Source organism: Macaca nemestrina, chromosome 6, assembly GCF_043159975.1.
Source record: "Macaca nemestrina isolate mMacNem1 chromosome 6, mMacNem.hap1, whole genome shotgun sequence".
Taxonomy (NCBI): domain Eukaryota; kingdom Metazoa; phylum Chordata; class Mammalia; order Primates; family Cercopithecidae; genus Macaca; species Macaca nemestrina.
The window spans coordinates 111,348,665-111,363,118 of NC_092130.1; the positions used below are offsets into that span (position 1 = coordinate 111,348,665).

The window sequence follows — 14,454 nt, forward strand, 5'->3', positions numbered from 1 at the left end:
TGTGGTAGCATAACTCTAATCTTTGCCTCTGTTTTCACATGGCATTCTTTCCTTTGTGTCTGTGTATCTCTGTGTCTTCACATGGTATTTCTTCTCTGTTCAAATTTCCCTCATTTTATAAGGACACCAGCCACTGGATTAGAACACATGCTGATCCAGTATGACCTCATTTTAACTTGACTACATCTGCAAAGACCCTATTTCTAAATAAGATCACGTTGACAGAGAATGTGAATCCTTTATCCTCCCAGGGGACACAATTGAAACCCACAGCAGTGGTTATGAAATTTTATATTACCAGTATGGAGAAGAATTAGGTTTCATCTAGTCAAGTAGAATTTGGTCATGCCTTAGGACTCGATAAGTATATTTAGATCCTTGCTACTCTAATCTATAAAGCAGCAATATCAGTGTCATCTGGGAGCTTAGTAGAGATGCAGAGTCTTGGGCTGCACCCCAGACTTACTGTGTGGAAATCTGCATTTCAAACAAGATCCCCATGTAATTTATTTGAAAAGTGCTAATCTAGTCTACTCTAAGATACATGGATGCAAAAAGATATACACGAGAATGTGCATAGAAGTGTTATTTATAAGAGCAAAATCTAAGCAGAGACTGGATAAGTAATTGTGGCGCTATTCATACAATTTAAATCCACAGAACAGTGACAATAAATGAACTAGAGATGCTTGTATCAACACAGATAAATGTCATAAGGATAATGTTGAGCAAAAAAGAAAAGTTGCAAAAGACTGTATATAGAATGATACCATTTCTAAATTGCTTAGGGAAACATACATATGATATAAAAGTACAAAGACATTCATGAGAATAATAAACACTAGATTCAAGAGTAAACAGGAACTTCAATTGAATCAATGCTATTTTTAAAAGCTTTTCTTAAGCACACAGTCATTTATTATATTATTCTTTATATTTTTAGTAAATCCTATATAATATGTAATAAAATGTAAAAAATTAAGGAAACAATTCAAGGCTAGTACATTGCAGAGTAGTTATTTGAATCTAGAACTGTGGCCCTGAGTGGCTATATTCAACCAACATATACATTACTGCTTCAATACACCAAATGACACAGTTTTAGACCAGTATTTTATAATCACAATTATTGCATTTATATAATAGCATGCTGTATACAAACATTAAAATACTCTGTAATATTAAGCACCGATTTAAGTTTTGCAACAAAAATGTCACTTGCCAAAGAAAATAAAAATGTGGGCATTTCCACCTGTTGTTAAGTTAAACAGAGTAACTGCATTTTGTTTCAAAAATTGTTAGACTGAATTTAATTTCCAACTATCTTTAGAGCAACAGGAAATTTTGAACTAGCATTCCAAACATTTTTCTCATCCCAGCTATGCTCTTACTCTTTCAAAAATGAACAATAAAAATATTGACAGAAGGACAGCATTGTAAAAGTACATTTATTAATGTTTGTCACTATAGATCTGTTAATTTCTCACAATAAAAATACTCTTTGGGTTTTTACTGAATTTTTAAACATTTTATTAGGACCTAATAATTTCAAATACTTATTTTATGCTTTTGAACAAATGGATGAACTTCCAGGGAAAGAGTAGAGTCCTTTTCAATACTGATCATTGAACTTTCATTGGCATGTTATTTTATTCCCTTCACTAACTTCTGATTATGTAAAGAAGTCTCCGAATGCAGCAAACACATCTTGCTTTCTGCTTGTCTTTTACTCAGAATTTCCCAGAGAATTGGAAGCTTACCAAATACTTTAAAGAATGGAGAGAATGTAACATTCACATGCAAATTGCTTTCCTAATAAATCCTCGCCTGAAAGAGACTTTTTTTTCAATCTTCACTCTCTAAGGCCACCCAGCTCTCTTTTTCCACACTTTAGAGCAATTATCAATAGACAGAGAATTAATATTTTTACTTTACATCAGTATTATTGGTATTATTGTTTAACCTTTATTGTGTGTTTATTATGAGCCAGTGAAATGTATTAAATGGTTTAATCTTCACAAGTCTATTATTATACTAGTTTCATTACTGAGGAAATAAGAGGGTTAATTAATTTGTTCAAGTCACATGCATAGAAAATACATGTTATACGTTTTTTTCACTCTTTATGTGCTGTGCTTTTAGTATGTGTACTCAATGCACTAAGTCAACCTGACAATTCTCAAAAGTGGAGATTGACGCTTCCACTGTTTGTGTTTTATCATTGAAAACCCAGTGCAATTCCAGGCCTGCAAGTGCCTGACAGGGAGCAAAAGCAGTGACGAAATGATATTATTAGAGGAAGGTATATAGTGAGGATTAGATAAGAAAAAAGCAAAACACAACAAAAAAGTCAAGAAAACACAATACAAAAACAAACCATGCTGTTTTAAAGAAAAATTATTTTCTTGGCATTTTGGTTGCATTTTTTGAATCTTTTCACTGATAATCAGAAGACCACATTTCCCAAATTATCTAAGGAAAGGTTTTGTATAAGTTGTTTCTCCTAGTCATTTCCAATCAAAATTCACAGTTCTGAAAAAAACACAGTTGCCCTACTGCTATAGTATTTGGGAATTGGGAAGAATTAAATTTAGAATAATGTTTTTAACCTAACAAAATAATTGATTCTAGTTTTAATTACATGAAAAAAAGTAAAAACTTTTTCTCATTAGGAGCTTTTAGAAACGAGTTTTATAATCTCATAAGCAAATATTCAACTCTTTACTATATAGATTCTTTCTTCAGTAATAAAGACAAATCAACCATAGTTTGGGGATAATGGACAAACATATCAATTACCGAGAAACTCTAACTACCAGCCTTCAGTAATGATAGGGCTTCAAGGTTCACAGCAAAACTTCAGCTTAAATCTTTTTAGTTTGTGTCCCTGGTCAAGGAATTACATTGAAATGCTGGGTGTGTATCAAATTTCCTGTGAAAACGTTAAAAATATTTATCTTTTAAAAACGATTTTAGAGAAATTTCACATGATGGATGATGTATCATACCCTAAATTCATAACCTGACAAGTTTATGCTGGCATCTAGTAAATTCAAAAAGAAATAAAGGCAGAATGACTAGAATTTTTCTTTCCAAATGATATCATCAATAATATCCGTTACAAAGCTTGCTTTTCTTTAAGTTAACTTTAGAGGCCTTGAAGAATAAGAGCTCATCTCTTTATGCAGGAGCTTCGGTTTGCAGCATTTACTTAAGAAATATTTAGTATTCTGTATCTTTAAGAGTTAAACATAGAAGAATTGGCTAAGTGAAAATGAAGAAATGCAATATCATTCTGTATATATCATTATATATTACAGTATTGTTAGTTTAAAAAAGTTAAACATAAATATCTATTAGTCACTTGCAGACTATGGAACCATAGTCAGTGCTATATACTTTCATACTTCTATTTCCCTCCTAGTATTCGTAAGTGTGCCTTAAAAACTTTTAAAGTATAAGAAATAAAATGTTTGATATATTACGTGTATTATTTCTAAGAAAAAACTTGAATTACTTTGGATTTTTATAAACTTTGATAAATTCTGCATCATAGCATATTAAAGCAGAATAACAAATGCTAGACCTCAGGAATATTAATCCCAGATTTTACAGCATTTTAACTTTATGAGAAAAAATAAATTTGTCAGTTATTAAACTATTTGGGATCCAACAGATGAAAGCAGAATTCTAACATATTTATTGATTTATTTGTGATTTACATATTTACATGTGTGTTTGACACAATTCTTAATTATGTTCTTGATATGCATATATTTGCTTCTTAAATTTTAAGTTTCCTTCATTTTACTTTGTTTATAGTCTCAACTATAATTGCAAAGTTTAATTTTAGAGGATTCAGCTTTTAAATGTTTTCCCGTTATAATTTTTGGACCCCCAGCTCTACCGTAACTGTAAATATAGTTCTGTATTTGTCAAGAGACTTTAGAAGTGGAAATAGATACCTTCATGAATCTTAAAAAGACTTCTTCAGAGTCTGTAAACAGCATGACCATGTATACTTATCTCTTTCTTTTCAGTGCAATGAATCATCAAAATGGCAGGCTCATTGTGTTGGCATGCTGAAATGATTGAGTGGGAACTGTGCCCAGAACTGAACTGTAAAAAAAAAAAAAAAAAAAAAAAAACCTTATCCAAACACACTGTCCTGTACTGTAATGCATTGGCCCAACTAGATTCTTTTGGATGCTTTGGTGATTGCTCTTTTGTTTGGGCTTGGAGAATTCAGAGCTATGGAATTCAGAGCTCAGATTTGAACACAATATTAAGATTATTGCAGTCTGTAGTGAATCTGTGCATGTTATCCAGAGTCAGAGACTGCATTCTGCACTTTCCTTTCACCTCAGGCATGCAGTCAGGATGTATAAATGAAATGTTGTATGGTATGTTTACTGTAGTTGCTTAGAAGTCCCATTCTTTACCAATGCTCAAATGTGATTAAATTTTTTTCTTGTTAAAGGAAACAGCTTAGAACAAACCCATGTAAGTATCTTTATTTTCAATGATTTAACATTTCCAAATGTTAAAACCAACACAGGTGAAAGTGTTTGCCTAGCTTTATTAAAATGGCATTGCCAGTTAGAACTTGTGAATGACAGATACTTCAGGCTTTTGAAGGAAGCTAAAACATATAATAATATGTTTCAGAGCAATTCAGAGCAAAAGAGGGCACTAAAACCATTTTTAAAGAAAATAGGAAGGAGACAAAACTCAATGCTACCTTTTCTTTTAATAACTGTCTTCCTCTTTCTAGAAGAAGTTGTACTTCCTCAATACTTGCTTTATTTCTGCATAAGGGTTTCTAGACGGCACTCTAAAACATTTGCCAGAAGGTGGCGACATAAACCCTTATTGCTTAGAGCTGTCCCAGGTGCTGAACCCAGTTTCTGGGATAGGAGAGGCTAGCCGGCTAGCGAACAGGGATTCCACCAAGTTTCCCCCAGAGGTTTGCAGCCTCTGGTAGGAAGTGCAAACGGCCATATAAAATGCCAGGCTTCACTTAAAACACATCTGCAAAATATTTCCATCCCTGAATTTGCTAGCCACAAAGTGACAGTGTCACTGAAATTACAAGTGTAGTAGTGATGGAAAAGTGTGTGTGTGTGTTTAGAATATATATCACATTGAGTTTTGTTCTTCATTTCGAGTTGCAGTTGTTTACCTCTCCTTGTCCTTTGACACGTCCTTTATAATTTCGTTCTCTCCTAGTTCCGCAAGGTTAAAAAAAATGTCACAGGCAATATCCTCCCCGAAAGAATCCGGTCTGACTGTTAGATGATAACGGAGGTAGCGTTTTTGTTGTTGTTTGTTTGTTTGTTTGTTTGTTTTGAGACGGAGTCTCGCTCTGTCGCCCAGGCTGGAGTGCAGTGGCGCGAGAACGGAGGGAGGTAACTTTTTAAAAACGAGACACACTCCGTCTTCTTCCTTCAATTAGCAATTATTGGGAGACTGACCCAGGACTGTTCACCTTCCCATTCAGGCTCCCTGTGCTTCCTTTACTCATCTCCTATTGCCACTCAGGGATGCTGACACGATTTAAGAATTTGACAGATAATATGAGGCAATGAGTAGTCGGAATTCCCTCTCCCCGAATACCCCCTCCCCAGTTTGACTGGATTGGAGGAGGAGTTTATCTGTTACAACCTTGGTCTGACAGACAGGGATCCGGTGTGTGTAAGTGAGTTCTGAGTCTCTGTTGACAAAAAGGGACTGGAACGCAAAGACGCTGAGCTTGAGGGAGAGGAGGGCGGGGACCCAGAGGAAAGAGGCACTCCTCGGGGTTGGGGTTGGGGAAATATTAGGAGGGGAGGGTTAGAATGGGAGGGAGGGAGCCTGGCTTTCGAAGCGACTCACAGAGGGATAAATAAAGGGAAGTGAGGAGGAAGAGCGAGACTGAAAGGGAAGGCAAGTGGGGAGAAGGGGGTCGAAAGAGGCAGAAGAGAAAGAGAGAAGAGAGAGGAGGAGAGAGGGGGAGAGAGGGAAGGAAGGAAACAGGGAGAGGAGGGTCACAGAGTGACCGTGGAGGATGGGGCTTCTCCGTTCTAGATATTTCTGGGATTGGAGACTGTTTGCTAGAGGAGAGACTCCAGCTCCTCCGACAGCCAGTTTGGGAGCGGCAAAGTAAAATGGACAGCGACAGACAGACGTTCCAGCCACCTCTCCGCCGCCCGGAGATCCTGGAGCTGCTTTCAGGCCAACTCCAGTTTCCCAGCTGGAGCCTCTGAACGCGCTGGACTGCGCGAGCCGGGGAAGCGTCTGAAAGCTGCTCCTCAGAGATACCTTCGCCGAAGCAGTAAGAACTTCCTGCTTGGGTGCCTGCATTCCCTTCCTCCGAAACTTCCCAGGAGAAGCGGGGGGGAAGACCCCAGGCGAAGGGGCGAGGCGGATCTTCTCGCTGCTTTTTCTTCCCTCCCCGTTCCCGCGCCGGGTGCGCAGGCATGGATGTGCTCAGCCCTGGTCAGGGCAACAACACCACATCATCACCGGGTCCCTTTGAGACCGGCGGCAACACTACTGGTATCTCCGACGTGACCTTCAGCTACCAAGTGATCACCTCTCTGCTGCTGGGCACGCTCATCTTCTGCGCGGTGCTGGGCAATGCGTGCGTGGTGGCTGCCATCGCCTTGGAGCGCTCCCTGCAGAACGTGGCCAATTATCTTATTGGCTCTTTGGCGGTCACCGACCTCATGGTGTCGGTGTTAGTGCTGCCCATGGCCGCGCTGTATCAGGTGCTCAACAAGTGGACACTGGGCCAGGTCACCTGCGACCTGTTCATCGCCCTGGACGTGCTGTGCTGCACCTCATCCATCCTGCACCTGTGCGCCATCGCGCTGGACAGGTACTGGGCCATCACGGACCCCATCGACTACGTGAACAAGAGGACGCCCCGGCGCGCCGCTGCGCTCATCTCGCTCACTTGGCTTATTGGCTTCCTCATCTCTATCCCGCCCATGCTGGGCTGGCGCACCCCGGAAGACCGCTCGGACCCCGACGCATGCACCATTAGCAAGGACCACGGCTACACTATTTACTCCACTTTCGGAGCTTTCTACATCCCGCTGCTGCTCATGCTGGTTCTCTATGGGCGCATATTCCGAGCTGCGCGCTTCCGCATCCGCAAGACGGTCAAAAAGGTGGAGAAGACCGGAGCCGACACCCGTCATGGAGCATCTCCCACCCCGCAGCCCAAGAAGAGCGTGAATGGAGAGTCGGGGGGCAGGAACTGGAGGCTGGGCGTGGAGAGCAAGGCAGGGGGTGCTCTGTGCGCCAATGGCGCGGTGAGGCAAGGCGACGATGGCGCCGCCCTAGAGGTGATCGAGGTGCACCGAGTGGGCAACTCCAAAGAGCACTTGCCTCTGCCCAGCGAGGCTGGTTCTACCCCTTGTGCCTCCGCCTCTTTCGAGAGGAAAAATGAGCGCAACGCCGATGCCAAGCGCAAGATGGCCCTGGCCCGAGAGAGGAAGACAGTGAAGACGCTGGGCATCATCATGGGCACCTTCATCCTCTGCTGGCTGCCCTTCTTCATCGTGGCTCTTGTTCTGCCCTTCTGCGAGAGCAGCTGCCACATGCCAACGCTGTTGGGCGCCATAATCAATTGGCTGGGTTACTCCAACTCTCTGCTTAATCCGGTCATTTACGCATACTTCAACAAGGACTTTCAAAACGCGTTTAAGAAGATCATTAAGTGTAAGTTCTGCCGCCAGTGATGACGAAGGAGTAGCCGGCCAGTCGGGGCTACAGGATCTGCCCCATTCACTATGCTTCCCCCAACCCTAGGGAATCAACACTTAAGATAATTTGCCACTTCTTCTCTGTCTCTCTGCTCCGCCCGCGGCTTGCGGACCTGGTCCCCTCCCCACTTCCCGCTCCAGCGCAGGGCGCTTTGTGCAAAGGAGACCCAGCGGCGGGGCGTGAGAGCCCAGAAAATTCCGTTTGTGAGAAGCGACTTTGGCTCAGACTTTGCCTTTAGCATCAGTTTTGATCCCAGCAATTGCCTCTTCTCTCTTCTATCCCCTAAATCTTTGCGGTAGATGTTTAATCCTTAGTTGTTCAAGGCAGAAAATCCAAAAACTAAAAAATAAATAAACTGTACACACAGCCGCCGCGCCCACTAAGGAGCTCCACCCTATCACCCAACTTCTAGAACTTGGACTTGAGGTTCGGGAATTTGCTCCATCTCTCCCGCCCTCTGGCCCTTGAAATATTCACCTTTTCCTCCCTATTTTTATCTTTTATTTTCTTTCATTGCTTCCCTCTCTGCCCTCGCCCACCCTTATGCACGAATCTGCTGGTCCAGAGAGGCGGAAGAGGCTGCTTTTCGGATTCCCTGTCTTCGCACAGACTTGAGATTAACTCTCTCGTGCAGTGCACAACCCCTGCTTCCTTTGTTTCCTTGGACTCAAAACAAGTGGCTAGAAGGTGTCTCTTAGAGTGGACTTGTAAGTACAAGGCCGGGCCAGTGGGGGAGAGCGAGGAGGAGGAGGGTGTGCAGACCACTTTGTCTATGCTTGTCTTGGTGTCAGCACTCACCAAAGAAGCTGACAATCATACAGTGGAGAGAGAACGGACGCTGTTTGCACAGGTAGCTGGCGAATGTGTACGTCCTGGCATCGCCACTTACTTACTGCGGGAGGCGCCAGCCGGCCGCTGTTTGCGCTCTGGGGACGCTGAGAGGCCTGGGATCCGCGCGCCTCCCCAGCCATCTGTGCTCTGGCAGGGCGGTAGGCGCTCCTGGCTGCTGACTGACTTACCGGATCTGGGTTACTCCGCCTACTCTCTGGGGCGCCCTGAAATGCGGGTAGACACCTGAGGTTTTTGCCATAGCCGGCGGCGCAAGGTCCCGCGGAACTCTTGGGATTGGAGAGACCAAGAAGGCTTTAAAGGGGCGACATGCTGGGGCGGCAAAGAGGAAAGGTTCTCCAGGGCGCGCGTGCCCGAGGCTCCAGCTGGCTGCCCCAGTAAAACCTGAAAGAGCTATTTTATCCTTACAATGTAGACTTTTTCCTCCTAATTCACGCTCTTGTCCTTTTTGGATCGGGGAATAATTCTGCTGAGCGTGTCCCAACACTCACTGCATTTGCTTTACAGTACATCCAAGACACAAAGTTAGCAGAACTTAGTTTTCCAAATAGGAATTCTGGGCTTTCAGTGGAATGCCCAGATAGTCCATAAGTTAGCACTATCTGTGACAGCAGGCAGATAGTTTAAATAGCAGGGTCCTAAAGGACTAGTTAGGAGGTGGTCTTCCTGGGGAAGCTAAGAATCTTTTATGGGATTATTTGCTCCCTGGCATGGCCATTCTGCTGTGCCAAGGGTCTACGGAAACCACCTTTTTGCCCTTTGAATTGTGGAGCACTCCAGGCTTTCTCTCCTTCAGTTATTCTTGAAGCCTTGCCACTCCTGCCGAGAAACTGGTTAAAATCTTTGCTGCCCCAGAAAGGGAAGTTATTTAGGTACTCTCTTTGGATGTAAATTTCCAACTACGTGATGGAGATCTAGAGGGTTGTCATTGCTTGATCTAGCCTCCAATTTTCTTATGAATAATGGTTTTGTTTTCCAGAAAATTCACAAAATAATTGATCCCTACTCCCCTCTCTCTTCAACTGTACCTTTCGAATGCTTGCATTTGCTGTTTTGAGAACCGTATTACATTTACACATTGCAAAAATTGCCAATGAAAAGTTCATTTGTTTACAATTAAGAAAGTGAAAGGACAGCTCTGTCACTTGAAGCCATTTTATTGTTTGTCAGACTGAATAAAACTTTCCTTTGGTGTCTGCTTCTGTATTCTAAACTGGAAGTAGACATCATATTCCAGCTAAGTAGGGAAAGTTTTAGAACTTTGGGAATAATTTGTCTATACATGTATAATGCTGAGAAGGGTCTGCAGTGAAGAAAGTAAGATAGACTTCTCCAGTACAACTATTACTCATTTGATAATTCAGTTTCATTTTTGCTTACATAATCTAAGTAGACCTATATCAGAAACCAAGTTTTTATGTATGTTATACTAAATTTTAGGAACAACGTCTATATTTTAAAAATCCAAACCCCAAATTTGCTCATCCAAATTATGTCTTGGCCAGCAAGTTTTACATTAGAAGTTTTGAGACTTCCATTTATTTGTGTCTTTTACAGAATTGTATGACAATGACTTTTGGACATTTGTTCTTTCTGCTTTGGAATATTTATACAAGAATGGAGAAGGAACATTAAACTGGAGCATAATTGTCAAGGCAATAGAGAATTTAGAGAAATAAAATAGCTGCATATCTCTAAAGAGTGCCTGATGCTTTCTTTTTTCTTTAACGTATTTGTACTAAGGTAAAGTGTTGATGCATCAAAATTGCCTTCACTTTTCCTTATGACAATAACAGACTTTAATAATGGTAATGCTACAATTAACTGATATCAGTAACACATGCATGTTTATTTCAATCAAAATCTCTACTTGTATTTATTTGTATAATTTTAAAATTAAAGTTAAAAATACAGTGATTAGAAGAAGATCCTTCTTTATAGGTCAGGGATCTGACTTAGGGAAATAAGTGTACTTTTCAACAGTAAAACTCATTCTAGATGGATGATTTCCTTAAAAAAAAATGTGCCTCTGGAAAAAGAAAGTCACGTATCATTTAGGCATAAAACCACACATTTTCCATGACTGGCACCTGCAGGTAACATTTAGGTTTCTTTCTAACATGGACAGAATGGAAGATATGTGGAGCAAAACTAGTCTCTGGGGAAAGCAGCAGGGGTCCAACCTGCCTTTTTAAAACAGCAGATGGTGCTGAGATCCCTCCTCTGTCTTCCCTGCAACATTCAGCTGGAAGAAAATAACCTCCACTGTTTCAAAAGGAACAGTTAATTGTTTGAGGTTTGTCAATTAAAAGCATAGGGGCATTTTATTTTCTGGCTGGGTCTTCCTCCATAGTAGTGTTCTGTATATAAGACGTATTACTATGTTAAAATTAATTATTATGCTTTATTATTTCCCTACTTGAGTAGTCAGGAACACCTCTTGTTTCTGTTGTTATATTTGTTCATTCTACTGCTTTCTGGTGTCAGAATGATGGCTGCAGGGCAAAGTGAGCACGGGTAAACCTCAAGGAAACAAAAGTCAGGGTTATTATTGCCAGGGCAGCGAGCACTCTGAGGCTCATGAAACCTGGTTCAGGTGATGTATGTACATACACATATTATCCCAATGGCGAAAAACAAAATCAGGGTGCTAGTGGTGGCTCTTACCTGTAACCCAACACTTTTTGAGGCCTAGGGGAAGCAGGAGGATCGCTTGAGGCCAGGAGTTCAAGGTTACAATGAGCTATGATCACGCCACTACACTCCAGCTTGGGTGACAGAGCAAGACTCTATCTCCAAAAAAGAAAAAAAGAGTAAAATTAGAAGAATTGATGGAATAAGAACTATCTGGAGTTTGTAATTTTAAACACATTACATAAATGTGTTCCTGACGTTGAGTAAAATGCTGAAGTGGACATATTTGTCAGTTGAATTTTGACTCTTAACTGTTCCCCACTTTTGCTCCCTCCTCTGGCATCTCTTCGTCCAGGGACAATGGCTTTCTGTTTTCTACAGGCCTTCCTGTGGCCTCTATCAACACCTCAACTAAGAGAAGGAATTGTTAGTTAACAGTCACTTCCCGTGTGACTAAGAAGCACCACTAACCTATTTTCAGTGATCTTGTGTCAGCTACTGCTTGATAATATTGAAATATAAAACTACAAATTAATACAAGATGCTGTTGTTACCTTAAAGTAGTTTTCAACCAATTTGAATATATAAAAATAAACTGATAAGGCCAAGTAACTACTCATGACGGGGACAAAGTGTCATGTAAACAGGGTGAATCACAAGAGTTTGGCTCTATAAGAATTCAGAGGACAAAGATCACTGTGGGCTCATAGTGGGAAGGGAAGAGTGGGTAGAGAACACTGTATATTGTATGTAGGATTGAGCTCTGGGCCGATGGGGGGGTGATACGAAAAGGCAGACATTCCTTATGAGGTGACAGAAATACCCTGATCCCTTCTTCCTGGCAAGTGGGGGCCTAGAATGAAATTTCTGTCTGACTGCTGGATGTTGATTAATTGCCTGGGTTTATTATGCAAATGGTGATCCTTGAGAAAGATGCAGACTCAAAACCTCCCATGTGTTGTATTAACTGGAAGTGGTCTGGGAAGAGAGAGGAAAAGATGGGTCCAAAGCCAAAGGAATGGCTAGATTGGAGGAAGAATGTTTTGAGCAGAGTAAGGAGGAGAGCATAAGAATGAGGAGAGAATCATTAACCATTAAGGAGTTGCAATAGGGTGGCCAGGGGTATGTACAGGGCAAAAAATTCAAACTTACGTAATGTTTGTAATTTTGCCACATGGTTTTTACACATAATGTGCCACTTAAATTTGAAGTAGCAGATCCGGTTAGAAATACCAATTAGAACATTTTAGCTAGAGCTGAAGGTTCACAGAGTAGTGATAAGTACAGAAAGAGGTGCTAGAGATTTGTATGTGGAGGTACTTATGCCAGGTTAAAAAGCTGAAACTGCGGTTTTAGCCAGTGGAGACCACTAATAACTAAAGCAGACGTGTTCTCTTTGGAGGTGATTTCAATGAGGCAGGTGTGAAACAATAAAGGCCTGAACGTGGGAAGCTGGCAGAAGGAATGGAAAACAAGTAAGATGATGAAAAATACATCAAAGAAGGAACTGGCAGGACTTGGTGTCTGGATGTGAAGAGAGAGGCAGTAGAAGATGCTGATGAGGTTTTGAGCCAGGGATATTTGGGCGAATGACAGAAAGGGAAAGTCAGGGATTTTTTTTCCTGTGGGTCTTTCCTTTTGCAGCTTCATCTGTAAATGTGAAAAGGCTTTGTCTTCTGCTAAAAGAATTCCCAATCCGGATGGCAGGGGCCTGCTGGAAAAGGTATTAATACATATCACAGCATTAGAACAATCTGCCATTTGGATGAGTAAATGAGGAATGCTATTACATAGAGTAATGATTGGAATCATTCCCTGATTAATATTAATTTCTTTTTCAGTAGGGGATGTCAATTGTTTTTTGAAGAGGGTATAATTCCAAGAGAGAACAGCCTTTCAGGAAGAGCAACCCCCAAAATACTATGTTAAGTAGTGTATTAAGAATGGTACATTTGTCTAGTTAAGTAAGTGGAGAGCAGAGGAAATCAATTTTGCTCTTTAAGTTCACTTACTAAGAACCATAAGAGACCTATTTGATCCTTATATTCCTAGAAAATCTAGACCCATTTGTGTCTTAGTCCGTTCAGGCTGCTATAACAAAATACCATAAGTTGGGTAGTTTACAGACACCAGAAATTTATTTCTGACAGTAGTAGAGGCTGGGAAGTCCAAAATCAAGGCACCAGCAGGTTTGTTGTCTGGTGAGGGATTGCTTACTTGTTCACAGATGGCTGCCTTTTCTGTGTAACCTCCCATGGCAAGAGGGACAGGAACCTCTCTGAAGCCTCTTTTATAAGTGCATGAATCTCATTCATGAAGGATCTTTCCTCATAACCTAATCACCTCCCCAATACTACACCTGCTAATACTATTACCTTGGTGATTAGGTTTCAACACATGCATTTTAGGGGGACACAAACTTTCAGACCGTAGCAGTGAGGCTAACGTATCCAGTGAATTTCTGTTATTTTTCAATCTACTTTGCTTATGTGGCAATGGCAAGAATAGGGAAATGAGTAGAATCCACAGACATTTCCATATCTGACACCATTCCAGGCATTATCATGCCCACTGCCTATAACCCTGTGCAATTGCCCAGCCTTTCAGAAAGTTGTCCAGGCCAATAATTCAAGGAGCTGTTTTGTATTGGAAAGTGGTTGTTCTGTTATGTCTGAGCTAGTTTCATCTTTGAAGACATGCAAGGGAAAAAAAGCTGACTGGGAGCAGAAGGGAGAGGAAAAGGCAGGGGAGATAACGGGACACACTTACCTTGTTATATAGCTGTGGAGATTGATGAGAAAGTGTTTTCAAACTCCTTGGAGAGGAAGCACCCTGTGAAATATGGTGTGCTTCATAGTCTCTGGAAATAATAAGTCTGACTTTGCGATAACTAAAGAAGATAGAAATCAAACAGTGAAAGCTGATTTTAACTTTAAAAGAACAGTAGATACAGGACTTCAATTGTAAATATTCATCAAAAACATAGTTTATTCTAAGTATTTACTAGAGATAAGGAGCAATTTATGGGAGAGGCTCTGGCTCAGGAGTAATGGGCATAAAATTCATTTGTTCATTCAACTAAGATTTCTGGAATACCAATGGGCCAGGGATGGTTTTACATACTTGGGATATAGCAGTGAAAAAACTAGGTAAAATATTTTGGCAGGTTGTTTGCAAAAATTGCCACCATTATCTTTCTCCATGTGTTCACCTCTTTTG

General features: G+C 41.1%; 1 protein-coding gene across 1 annotated transcript; it reads left to right on the forward strand.

Moving 5' to 3' along the window:
* Window positions 1–5,111: 5,111 nt before the first annotated feature.
* On the forward strand, window positions 5,112–10,300 carry LOC105499468 (5-hydroxytryptamine receptor 1A). The gene has a single exon (XM_071098880.1). The coding sequence runs from the start codon at window positions 6,459–6,461 to the stop codon at window positions 7,725–7,727; it is 1,269 nt and encodes a 422-aa protein (XP_070954981.1). The 5' UTR covers window positions 5,112–6,458; the 3' UTR covers window positions 7,728–10,300.
* Window positions 10,301–14,454: the final 4,154 nt, after the last annotated feature.

What these genes read in the sequence shown, in the direction of transcription:
- LOC105499468 (XM_071098880.1), top strand. Translation starts at nt 6,459, where the DNA reads ATGGATGTGCTCAGCCCTGGTCAGGGCAACAACACCACATCATCACCG.